The sequence below is a fragment of the Mustela nigripes genome, chromosome 2 (genome assembly GCF_022355385.1).
Source record: "Mustela nigripes isolate SB6536 chromosome 2, MUSNIG.SB6536, whole genome shotgun sequence".
Taxonomy (NCBI): Eukaryota; Metazoa; Chordata; class Mammalia; order Carnivora; family Mustelidae; genus Mustela; species Mustela nigripes.
The window spans coordinates 86105081-86118636 of record NC_081558.1 but is presented as its reverse complement, the minus strand read 5'-3'; the positions used below and the strand labels follow the sequence as shown (position 1 = coordinate 86118636).

General features: G+C 32.2%; 1 protein-coding gene across 1 annotated transcript; it reads right to left on the bottom strand.

Annotated features, from left to right (window-relative positions):
• Positions 1-488: 488 nt before the first annotated feature.
• Positions 489-9824, bottom strand: DAZL (deleted in azoospermia like; the record flags this gene model as incomplete). The annotated part of the gene is made up of 10 exons (XM_059388326.1): positions 489-542; positions 3232-3330; positions 4419-4532; positions 5552-5602; positions 6350-6421; positions 7779-7918; positions 8009-8072; positions 8496-8547; positions 9304-9395; positions 9666-9824. Coding segments are annotated over 10 exons (897 nt in total), but the record flags the coding sequence as incomplete, so codon positions are not given.
• Positions 9825-13556: the final 3732 nt, after the last annotated feature.

Below are 13556 nucleotides of genomic sequence, written 5' to 3'. Positions count from 1 at the left end.
ACAGTTTTAAAAACTCTGCTTTTGTGGTAAATTTCGAGACAAATCATAAATGTAAAGAACAATACTGTAAATATTGTACTGTTCACAAGTACTTGTTGGAGAAGTGAAATGCTTGAATTCAAACTATAAAAATTCTGACCTTTCAAAATAGGTTTTCTAATTTTTGGAAAATCAGCAATTGCTTTTAAACTCTTAAAATGTCAGTTTCAATTAAAAAAAATCCTTACAGATAAAGTTATTCCTTTCAGTCTCAATTATTTTTTACTTTCAACTATATATTGAACACAGAACCAGTTTCTAAATAAATATCTAATGAACAGTTTCAATGTAAAATAAAACTAGGCAATCTACCACAACTTATGTAAGAAAGTCTGAGTGTGAATTATAAAATTTCAGAATTAAACTTCTCTAATAGTGAAAACTTTCAGTCTCTTCTTAATAATCAAAACCAGCAACTTTCCACGAGACTAGAAAGTTAGCAGAGAGGATCAAACAGATTTAAGCACTGCTCGACTTCTTCTAAAGTGATGTACTCTTTTATCCTAGAAAAGACAGAAACAGTCCTTTTTTACTTCATTGGAAATTGTGTATTATCACTATGACCTAAGATAGTTGCAAAATACTTAAAGCATTTATTCTGGATTTTAAAAAAACTATCAATAACAAGAGAAAAATGATCCTTTCTGGGAAGCTTGCTTGAACTTTAAGATAACAAGTATACCAATGACCTAGTTTTATTCAACAATTTAAAAAGAAATCTCAGTAAACTCAAACAGAGGACTTGGGAGTCAATGTCATTTTATTAAGATTCTTAATTAATGACTTGGCAGTGATGTCACCAAAGACAGCTGGTGGAAAACATACGTAATTTTTTAAAAGTACTGTTTTTACTAACAGAGTGTATCTGGTAGAAATCACAGCTTGAGTATAGCACTCCACTTCGAACTGAAATACTATGCTTTTTGGTTAAAAAAACAAAAATTTTGCTATATTTAAAGGCATACCCTTAACTTGTGATCAAGATATATCATTCTTCAGGAAATGAAGAGATAAATAAAAAATATACATAAAATTTCCTTTCACTTTATGTTGCCTGTGGATGTGCAAATATTAGGAGGTAAGGTCTTATAAAAAGGAATGGAGCTGAATGAACTAGTACTAACACAATGGTATTTTCTTTTCTCTAAGAGCTTAACTGTGCCCTTTTCCTAAGATTAAAGTCAGTTGTCATATAAAGAAGAGTGGCTTCTGGAAATTTTGCAATCTGTCAACAGGATAATATCCTATTTAGGTTAAAGCCCAAAAAAGTGGTCACAAACTCAAGTTATCTTCAGAGGTCAGGTAGGATGTGAAGATTTCCAGGTAGATGGAAAAGTATATACCTTGCCTTGATACATTCAAATTCAATTAAAACAACAATAACATTTAGCCAACCAAAAGAGGTCTAGATACCAGACAACTTTAGACTACCAACTTTTGACTCCTAGAGCAGAAGAACAGAAAACTGAAGATTCAAAGTAAGGTTTTTGCCTAATACCAGGTGAAAACTCAAGTTTAAAGAGTACTTTTTGCTTTGCAAACATATTTAAGTACTACCTATTTAACCTTCAGAACTTTGGGCAAGGTAGGCTGCCATACAACCCTAGTTCTTTCCTTTTAAATTATACTGTCTGTGTATAATGAAATAATAAGAGAACAAACATCAAAATTTTAAATCAATGTGTTTTACTTCCTATTGTGAAGATGACAATAACTTAATCCAGCTATGGCTCTGCTCTTCTTATTAAGAAGGAAGTCCTTAGTATATCCTTTAAAAAGGCTTAAAGTTTCACCCTATGCCCATTCATAGGCAGAAAAAAAGCTATTCTCCTTTCCTTGTTTTAAGACAGAAAACAATAGTTAAAAACTTCCCTTTGAATATAAAATGGTATAAGTCATTTTGGAGAAATTCTAGCAATTTCTCAAAAGGTTAAACATAGTTACTATTAGTCAGCAGTTTCATTCCCAGGTATATACCTAAGAGAAATAAAAGCATAGGTCCACAGAATAACTTGTCCATGAATGTTCACAGCATTTTTCATCAGAGAAAGTGGAAACAACCCAAGTTGTCTCTTAAGTAATAAATACACAAGGATGGTATATCCATAAATAAAAAGAGATGAAGTACACACTGTAACACTGATGAACCTTAAAAGCATTATGCTAAGTGAAGGAAGCCAGTCACAAAATGTCACATATTGCATTATTCTATTTATATGAAATGTCCAGAATAGGAAAATCTTTATTTAAAAAAAAAAAAAAAAAGCAGGCTAGTGACTCCCTAGGGGTAGAGGACCTGGGGGGAAATAAAGAGTGACTGCTAATGGCTTAAGAGGGGATTAAAATATTCTAAAACTGATTGTGGTCATGATTGCACAATTTTGTGAATACATTAAAAAATGGAGTTGTTTTAAATGGGTTTACTGTATGGTAGTATACTGTATCTCAATAAACCTGTTATAAAAAAATACCTTTCTTTTGCACAATATTCCTCCCCCATTAGAGTGAACTGAAAGTCTACTGGCACCATTTTCCCCACAGCATTTGTTCCCTTTGTGTCTCTGTGTTACATTTAATTCTCTTAATATTTCACGCATTATTATTATCATTTGTTATGGTGATCTAGGGTCAGTGATTCTGACTCACTGAAAGCTCAGATGACAGCATTTTTTAAGCAATAAAGTATATTTTAATTAAGATATATATACTTTTTTCTAGATATACTGCTATTGCACACTTCATAGACTACAGTACAGTGTGAACATAACTTTTATATGTACTGAGAAACAAAAAAATTCATTTGACTTACTTTATTGCATATTTAACCTATTGCACCAGTATGAAACTGAACCTGAGGTATCTCTGAGGTATGTTCTGCTTTATGCACCTAAAATTTCCTCTTTTTCCATTTGGTCAAGCCAATATTCTCTTTCAAACTCTCTTCTTTCACAACCTTTTCAATTATAAACTTCTGCTAAAGGTTTCTTCCCTAAGGACAAACTACACTAGATCAAGGTTTGAGCAGCATAAAATAGCCAGGTAAAACTCACTCACAGAGCTTTTCGGAGTTACAGTCAAATCCAAGAGTTCAATTAAATGCTCTTTGTAATCTCAAAACATATATCCCACAGAAAAAAAGATGCTTCATAGCTGACAGATATGCTTTTTATCCTGTATATTATTCTGTCATACCTTGAAGTAGTCGTCCTGAGTAACAAGAGAGTTTCTCAGTCTGTTCTCTGGGTTAAATAGACAAGATACCACAGTCTGTATGCTTCTGTCCACAGATTTCTGAAAAGAGAAGTATTTTCAATATTTTACTCGCTTTAACAAGCTTTTTAAAGAAAGTTGAACGAATACATGTGCTTCTTTCTGAAGAATTCTTATGTAATCTATAAAATACTATGTAATTCACAATATATTACATTTTCATGTAATTCATTACATGTCAATAAGTAACTTTTTATCAAATAAAATTTTTTAGAATCTTAAGAGTACTAGTTATAAAGCTCAATTTAGTAAAACCCTCAGATATTTGCTCAAGGCTCTTTAATTTTTCCTGATAAATAAGAAACAGTGAACTTCAACATTCCAAGAAAAAACATCCAGGATAAAACCGGATAATTTTAACTATTCATCACTCAAATCAAGGCATTTTTTTCTTTACTCTGTAGTTGAGTAGTTCTCAACAACTTCTTCCATTGAGAAACACAAGGATAAATTTCACAAAATCCAATGGGAAACCTTCAATATTATTATATACATTCCTATCACATCAACTACTTCCACATTCCCACCCACTCAAGAAAAACATAGGAGCACTGAAGAGCGCACTGCTAGTAGTTTGTTCTAATGATTAAAAAAGAAGCAACTCCACCTATTTCAGTATTTCAGTTATAACTAGTGACTCCACCACTCCTGAGAGCTGCTACCATATATAATATTATGGAGAGAATACAATAAATAATTATATATTACTATTCAGCTAAATAAATGTTTAAATGGGAAAAAAGGTAGGTATAATTCATACTAATCTCTCTTTTGAAGTGAGGATTCTTGAGGAAACCTACCTGTCTTCTGCATTCTACCAATTACATTAATAGTTATTTAAGTATGATCTTAAAAACAATGAAAATATAAGAGAGAAAAGGTCTACTCTTTCACAAACTATATGTAAACACTGAAAGCTTGGGGGTACCCAAAATTTCATCAAATTTTATAAAAACTGCCAAATTATTAGTCAATAACTTAAGCTCTGTAATTTTTGGCTTCCCTACTTAAATTTGAAAAAAGATGCTTACATCTCAAAGGGCCATTATTAAAACTTCAAAAAATAATTGTGAAAATATAAATATCAATAAACAAAATTATATGTTTGCCTTTTGTGGGCCATTTCCTGAGGATGGAGTAGCTTCATGAACAGAACATTCACTTTGCAAAACTTCAGCTCCTGGATCAACTTCATTACAGTGGTAGTTAACAGCAGTATAAGCCTAAATTATAATAAAAGTATAATTAAAGAGATGTACATTAGATACATTTCTAAACAATTTATTCTTCAAATTAGGTAAGCTTATATTTAGCATTTAAATGTGGGTTGTGTTGTAATTTTTGTATTATTTCAGAAACTTTAAATTGAATAGCTGAAAAGCACTAAAATAGTCTTATATTTGAAAAGTCTTCCAAGCTTCAACAAAATTAGATTAGAAGGGCTCTAAGAAAGACACTCCAACATGTAGTAATAGAATAAGAATTTACCAGTGCCTGAGAATTTTAACTCATGTTATATTATTCAAAGGTCCAATCCTGATAAAAGGTAAATCCGGGAAAAAAAGGAAAAAAAAAAAAAAAGTAAAGGCTCAATGTTTCAGAGCTAACAGCCTCTTTTATTTCTCATATAACAGTATTAACAGTGAAATATATGCTTTTCTTCAACAGATGTTTTTACGGGTAGAAAACTAGAGACAGTTTCAATACTAATTCTAAATTCTTTGAATTACAATTAGCATAGGTATTAATACTATCTTTCTTGGATTATATACAATTTAGCACCTGTTGTATGCAGAGCAGCCATTGTCTTAACCTAAGAACAATCTGAGAAACGAAAAGCACAGTTTCTTGCATGAAAGAATAAACTTGGCATTGACAAGAAATCAATAAAAAATACATGTGATACGGAATTAAAAATTATTATGCCCAGGCATATGTGAGATGGCAAAAGGCAAGGAAACATTTAACAGTTAAAATAAGAAAAGATTTTAAAATAAAGAAAAGAAAGGGGTGGCTGTGTGCCTCAGTCCATTAAGTGTCTGATTCTTGATTTTGGCTCAGGTCATGATCCCGGGGTTGTGAGACTGAGGCCCACATCTGGCTCTGTACTGGGTGTAGAGCCTGCTTAAATTTCTCTCTCCCTCTCCCTCTTCCCCTCCACTCTTTCTCCCTCTCCAAAAATAAATAAGCAAATAAATAATAAAAAATTAAAGAAAGTATATGTTTGGCTAATTCACCTTACCGGGGGTATAACATAACTCCTTTGTTCTCCAGCAGGCCACTGTGGTGGCATCTTAAAAAAAGAGAGAGAGAGAGAGAGAGAGAGAGAGAGGCAGTAACAGTTAGTAAGCCATTCCTATAAATTTTCATGAATGTGAAAGACAATGTTGAAATATTTATCAAGCTGGATTCTTGAACTTGTAGTAACAGAAACATAATGGAAGAAAAATGTACTTTATGTTTCTAATACCTGAGGGTTTGTTACTTTCATATATAAACTCTAAGTTTTTCTCAATTTTCTGTGTTGGCTTTCAGAAAAAAATAAAAAATAATAGCTTTGAATTTATGACCATAGATAATGGTCATGGGTCACAGATATGGCCATATCTATGATAGAAATTCAGAGACCTACTCCCTTGTAGTAGTCAGCTAAAATAAACACTACCAAATATAATTGGAATCCAAAGCTCTAAGAATTGAGTAATCATTTTATTTTGACCAATCCCACTAGAAGAAATTGTAAAAATCAGTCAGGACATTTCAGCTATTTGACAACAAGGATGAAGAATGTATGCTGAAATACAGAAGAGGACAGCAAATATTCTAAGACAATACAAGACAAAACTTTGTGCTAATAAGTATATTCCTGTTAAAATACATTCCATGTTTTCTAAATAACTAGAGGTCCTAATCCTAGACTTATTCTAACTTTTTACCTTATGTTAAGCATACTCAACTAAACAAACTATTACAAAAATTTATATGAATAAAGGCCTCAATAGTATTCCCAAGTAAATCATGTTGTTCCCTCTTAAATTACCTGATAATTATATACAGGCAGCTGATATCCAGTGATGACCTGAACAGGTGAACTTGGATAAGGAGGATAGGCCTGAGAATAAAGTTTATAGAAAAACTGCATTAACGAACAAAATTCTTAAAAATTAAAAAGAAGTATTATTCCCAATACAACCCAAGTATGAAAACAAATCTATACACAAATGCAGAATTCTATTGGAGTGATTGGCTTCATGAAGAAAAATTCTTTGTCAAATGTTAAGTCTTTTGGTTCGGGAGGAGGAAGAGATAACTGAGGTAAGTGACTTACTTTACCCATTTATCTTTATCTTACTTGTATATTTGCCTCCACTAAGAAGTGTCTTCCGTACACTGATGATAAAGTTCTATTAGAATAGACTTCCATGTTAAAGTTATATTAATACACCTGTTATTTCTTTGTTAAAACATTTTCAGGAAATTTTGTATTCCTTTTGGGTAATGTGTAGCCAATGTGTAGTCCTCCTACATACTCAGTGGCTCTATATTTCATTTCTAAAAGGTAAAGGCCATATTTAACCTAAAACTGAAGGGGAAAAAAAACCCTAATAGAATGTCTTACACCCTTCAATATTTACTGATTGAAATCGTCTACGTAATACATACATGAATAGACCCAAGTAAATAATACTTCACAGTAAGTGTTAGGAACAAGTAGGGGTTTTCTTCTAACCATGTTTAGAGCCAGAAAAATAACGAATATATAACCTACATTTCAGATAGGTGGAAAATGTAAACTAATGAGAGACACTACAGAACTACTTCACTACCATTTCTCTTTTCCTGGAAATAAAAGTTTTTTAAACTGAAGAAATAAAGAAAAAAATCATTGTTACTCACCATCAATAGGAGATAATAAGTATTCCAAAGCCCATTACAAATATTAAAGAGACCAGGACCAAACAAATTATATACCAGAAACACACAGAATCTACAAATATAGTTGTCTTTAGAAACTTTTCCCCATTCTAGATCCAGTACATATCCAGAAGCCAGGAATCTGTATGAGAAGGCATCTGAAAATCACTGCAAATAAAGAATAACTAGAACTGCCAAACATGTAAGAAAAGCTGCCTTCAAATATTTTAGGAGTTACCGCATGGCAGGGAAAAACAGATGAGTATGTTTTTGTAGCTACAGAGTTCAGTTCTAAGATAAAGGTTTACAAACTATATAGCAGAAGATTTTCTCTTGGTATAAGAAACAAAATTAAGAACAAAAGATTTCTAACAAAAGTAACAGATTTCCTTCCCATCACTCAAAGTATTCAGAGAGTAATATCACTTATTAAGGGAATTCCACCATTTCTCATTTCAGAGAGTAAAATGTGAGACTGGCTTATTTTTAAGGTGGCCCCATCAATAAAAATCTCCAAAACCATTAAAAAATAAAGGAAGAAGAATAATTCTTACCTGAACATACTGAGTAATAGGATTCATCATGGTTGGAGGCTGCATATAAGTTTCAGTGTTTGGATTACTCCATACACTCTGAAACTGTGGTGGAGGAGGAGGATTAAAAACCAAAGGACGAGGCTGCACATGATAAGCACCTTTTTAAAGAATAAAATGAAAATAAAGTCCACTTTTAGTTTTCTGAAAAGTTATACATGTCAAAAAGAATAACTCTCCTCTTTACTTACATAAATTTTGTTTCCTGATTGCAGGTCCCAGTTTCAGCTTTTTACCATGGAAATTTATCTGTGACTGAAAATAAACAACGAAACTAAAATCAATTTTCAAAGTCTACTTTCGAGACTTTGGTAAACACCCCAGGTCTTCTAAAATCTATATCCTCAGAGAAGATCAATAGTAACAACATACTCAATCAAAATTTATCAGCATGAAGCTATCTTAACATCTCACCACTCAAGTGTTGAAAAGAGTCTTGGAATTTGATCAAAAAATTTTACACTCTGTCTGAAACCTTTCCTGTCTCTAGTTCATGAAGCCAGATGCCCAATTACAAATAAACAGGGCTGACAAGTTACATAAGATTACTCGAGGTTTGGATTTCAAACAGGAAGTTATTTCTATATTTTATACAAGGCTATATATATTCAGGACTCAAACAACACTAAGCATTGCATCCTTAAGCTACTTAAGAGATTTTGCCATAAGATTACTTACTTCTACTATCTTCTGCACATCCACATCATTATAAAATGAAACAAATCCATAGCTAAAAACACAGAAAAATAATGTGTAAAAATCACCAGCATAATAGTATAAAACTTCTAATATTCCATGAAATGATTGAAAGAAATGATAATGATAAAAAATGAAGAATGTACTGAAATAAATATTTGTTAGATGTACATGATCAATCCTCTATTAATATTACTGTTTTTTGTTTTCTTCCCCAATCTATGTCAGAATGTGTAAAGATTAATGTAGTGTAGAACATCATTTGTTAACAGAAAATTCCTATCTACGAACCTGAATTTATTATCTAAGGCAAGATGGTTAAAATTTAAAATACTGTTTAATACATGAAGAAAATAACTCTTTGTGGGGCACCTGGGTGGCTCAGTGGGTTAAAGCCTCTGCCTTTGGCTGAGGTCATGATCCCAGGGTCCTGGAATCGAGCCCTGCATTGGACTCTTTGCTCAGCAGGGAGCCTGCTTCCTCCTCCCTCTTCTGCCTGCCTCTCTGCCTACTTGTGATCTCTGTCAAATAAATAAATAAAAATCTTTAAAAAAAGAGAGAGAAAAAAAAATAACTTTTGGATAAAACTGATTAATCCACTTAAATAAATGATGGAAAATATTTACATATAAACACTGCAAAAATGACAAATAGAAGAGCTGACAACAAACTTACCCTTTATATGAAAGAAAGGAACAAAGCAACAGATTTATACAAGTGTAAGAAAACAAATTTTGAATTTTTCTAGGTTAGTTATTTTTTATTTTCACAGTGAACATGTTGTACTTACCCTTTGGACACACCAGTTCGATCCGTGATTATCTTCACTTCTTTTACTGAACCATATCTAGCAAAGAAACTTCTAATTTCGGTTTCATCCATCTATAGAGAAGAATTTGACTTCAAGAGTAAAAACTCAACATTCAAAGTTTTTAAGTATACTATAAAGAAGATTTGAAGATGTGGAAATATCTCCCCCAAGTATCCCCAAACCACCTGCAGATCTTTGTCAATGATAGTTTTAGTCTCTATACGTTAAACATAAACCTAATTCCAAACCTGAATGAAATTCCAAAAAACCTTATGTTTATAACAGAACCCCAACCTCCTTATTCACTAATTTTTTTTTTAAATAAATGAAATATACAATACCCTAACATCAATTCCACCAACAAAAACGGTGTTGGGCATGATTTTGCCTTCTGGTAAAACATAGCCTTGGCTGGTTGTAGCTGATGAGGACTGAGTGCTGGCCTCTCTGGAGATGGTTGAGTTTGGAGTCTCAGGATTTGCAGCAGACTGTAATTTGGAAAGTAGATATCATCACTAGACATTCAGGCAAAAACCATATATATGAAATAAAATCTTTGTATTTAAAATACAAAATATTTTCATAAAAATTACTTTCACAGTAAACTGGCCAGCAATACAGCTCAGTTTAGGTTTAGGATTAAAAATAATCAGACTAGGGGCACCTGTGTTGTTTCATCAGTTAAGATTATGATTCACAGTCAGGAGATCCAACCCCATGTCGGCTCCTTGCTGGGTGTGAAGTCTGCTTAAGATTCTCTCTCCCTCTCCTTCTCCGGAACCTCACCCCTCTCTAAAACTAAACTGAAGTAAACTAAACTAAATTAGCATAAAACTTTTAACAAAAGAATAAAACCAGTGTTACTCATCATCTCTTACATAGTGTAGAAAACTGACTTTATACTGAGTTTGTGAACTGGAAAGTTCAGATTTGTAAAAATAGCTCTTAAAGTCATCCTGTTGTATGCCAGTAAACAAACTTTCCCTTTACTAAGTGCCTTATTAAAAAACATGGGAAATCTTTGAAAAATATAAATGAACCTTTCAAAAATACACATCAAAGATTTAAACTGATTTGTTTTCCCTCCTCTTTCTAGTCACCAAAATAAACATGGATTTTATAATTAACTACTCGATGTGTTAGCATGCATTTACTTTAGAAATGAAAACATTATTTACTCACATATCTTAACTCCTGCTGAAAAAGGCTTACAATCTTTTCCTCTAGTACTAGGGTTTTCAAAGCATCTTTTGAAATAATATTTTTCTTCTTCGATAACACCAAGTAAGTCCCACTGATAATTCTAATTTTCACAGTGGGCTAATAGAAAATACTATCTTTGATAGTATCTTTGATACTATCTTTATTTTCAGTTAAAGAGACCCACACATGAAACTCATTATTTTTCTGGATTCTAATTCAGACCTCTATCTTTAGTCCTTCCATACTAATATTAACATAAATTTTTCTGAAGCAAAACTTACTGGTAATATATATGTTGGAAAAGTAATATAGCATAATAAAAGAAAAATGGATTTAGTCAGGGGAATCAAGGTTCATTTGCCTTACTTAGTTAGAAGCCACTTATTTGGCAGCTGTTTATAACTGGGAAAACTGCTTTGAGACTGAAGATAACATCTGCAAATCTGTTTTGTAAAGTATAATGTGGCATGCCAATATAAATTAGTGTCCTGTTATTTGAATTTATTTTCAAAAGGATAAAAAGTTTCTTTCCTAGTTTTACTATTTACTTATTTTGTGATGTTTTATTAATTAACAACTAATTTCAACTGGAACTTAAGGAACTAGTTTATGGTATATCCACTTATTTGGAGTTCATTTATGAAGTGCCTATTGATTTTAAAAGGGAAATACAAAAGACTACAAAAGAGAGAAACCTATTATATTTCCTCTTATGGAGAAAAATAAGGTTAAAAAAAGCAATGGATACATATTTTTTAAAAGGGGAGCACAGTGATTTTTAGAGAAATTAGTAACAATACTAGAGTATTTTTTGAATTAGAATTCTTGAAGTTACTGATAAATTTAAGATTCTACAAATTGTTGTACTATTTAGAGATGAAATCTGAGCTGTCCCATCACCAAATATGTTTGCATTTTTCTCTATTAATCTGTGCACATACAATTACCCTTGAAAACATGGATTTGAACTGTCCAGGTCATTTATTCACAGATTAAAAAACAAAACAATACAGTACGGTACTGTAAATCCATTTTTCTCTTCCTTATAATTTTCTAAATACTTTTTCTCTAGCTTATTTTATTGTAAAATTATAGTATATAATCCATATAACTTGCAAATTGTGTTTATCAATGGTTTGTGTTACCAGTAAGGCTTCCAATCAACAGTAGGCTACTAGTAATTAAGTTTTGGAGTCAAAATTTACATGCCAACTTTTGAGTTTGTGTGGAGGGAAGGTGAGTCAGCATTCCTAAACCCTATATTATTCAAGAGTCAACTATAGGGGTGCCTGGGTGGCTCAGTGGGTTAAAGCCTCTGCCTTTGGCTCAGGTCATGATCCCAGGGTCCTGGGATCAAGCCCTACATCAAGCTCTCTGCTCAGCAGGGAGCCTGCTTCCTCCTCTCTCTGCCTGCCTCTTTGCCTACTTGTGATCTCTATCAGATAAATAAAAATCTTAAAAAAAAAAAAAGTCCACTGTACTTACTTTTATGTGTTTCTATTTGGGTACTTCCTAATTCTTTCCTGTAACTCTACTATAGTAATAGTTCATGACAATGTAGTAGTATAAAAACCTGTTGCTAAAGTTTTTTCATTTTTTGTTTTTAGTTTTTTCTATGTGGGACTGTATTACATAAGCCACATATCTTGAACTATTGAAACTTAACTAGATTTCCCTTCACTATAAACAAATTACCAATCCTTTTCAGTTAGCTCCTTTGGAAGTCAAAACAAATAAAACAGTGGTCTGAAATTCTTATAGACTTTATTTTCTCTTCAATTTCCCCTTCATCTGTGGATGAACTTTGGATAGCTTTCTATTTGACAAACTGTTTAGTATTATCTATCCATGAACGACAATGGATTAATGTATTTTAATTTGGAGGTATATAGTATCAGGCCAGAAATCTGTGCCAGATTATGAACAGTTATGATACTGTATTATTTCTCAACTAGGGGAGATTTTGTGGTCCAGGGACATTTTTGATTGTTACAGCTAAGGGGTACTCCTTATATCTGGTGGTAGAGGCCAAGAATACAGTATAATCATCCTATAATGCAAAATCAGCTTCCCACAGCAAGATATTACCTGTCCCAAAATGTGAATAGAGTCATGGTTGAGAAACTCTGTGATAGTGTGTACAGAATTGAAAAGCAAAGTTCTGATTCTCATATTCTATTTATAGAAGTAAAATGGATATTTGACACACTAAACAATAATTTTGGGGGGAAGTCCATTGCATATTATAGGAAGTTTGGTTTGGGATTGCTTTATTCAAATTCAGTTTGGTTAATTGAGAAATTAAGTGTAATATTCATCAAATCATTTTACTAGTGTCTTAACATCTTAAGGCACTAGCCTGTCTTAGTCCTCAGCCAGCAGGGGGCACTCAAAGCTAACAAAGTAAGCAAAGTATTCCGTTTTTACCAAGACTGATTTTTAAGGGATTTTTAAACTTTTACTGTGTGTTTATTTACACATAATTATAATTTATACATATGATTAATATACATTTTATATATACAACATTCACAACCAATAACCAACTTTTAATACTTTTAAACTATTGCTAAAAACACTCCACAAATAAATGCTTAGGCTAAAGCAAAAAGTTTGGTGTTAAAAGTATTCACCTTAACCATCAATAGTATACAGAAAATAAATTTAAAGCAAATTTAACATAATAAGTAATTATTTTTCTTAATTATACATTCAAGTGAGTTGGTGGGTTTTGAGATGAGTAAGGCTAGGAAATAGGGCGGAACTTGGAGGCCATCATATACACAATACTCATCACTGCTATTTATAGTAATATATTCACTGTTCTACCTGGATAACAAAATGACAAAATTAACTAAAAGCCGGAAAAAAGCTGTATCATTACTAAAGCTCCTGGGCTGTCAGCTAACATTATTTCATTCAACTATTATATCTACATGCAAGCAAACTGAAATCTAAAACTGACTACAAAAAAGGTCCAATTTGTAGTCATCAAAATTCTATCCATAAAAGTAGCAGCTAATAAAGAG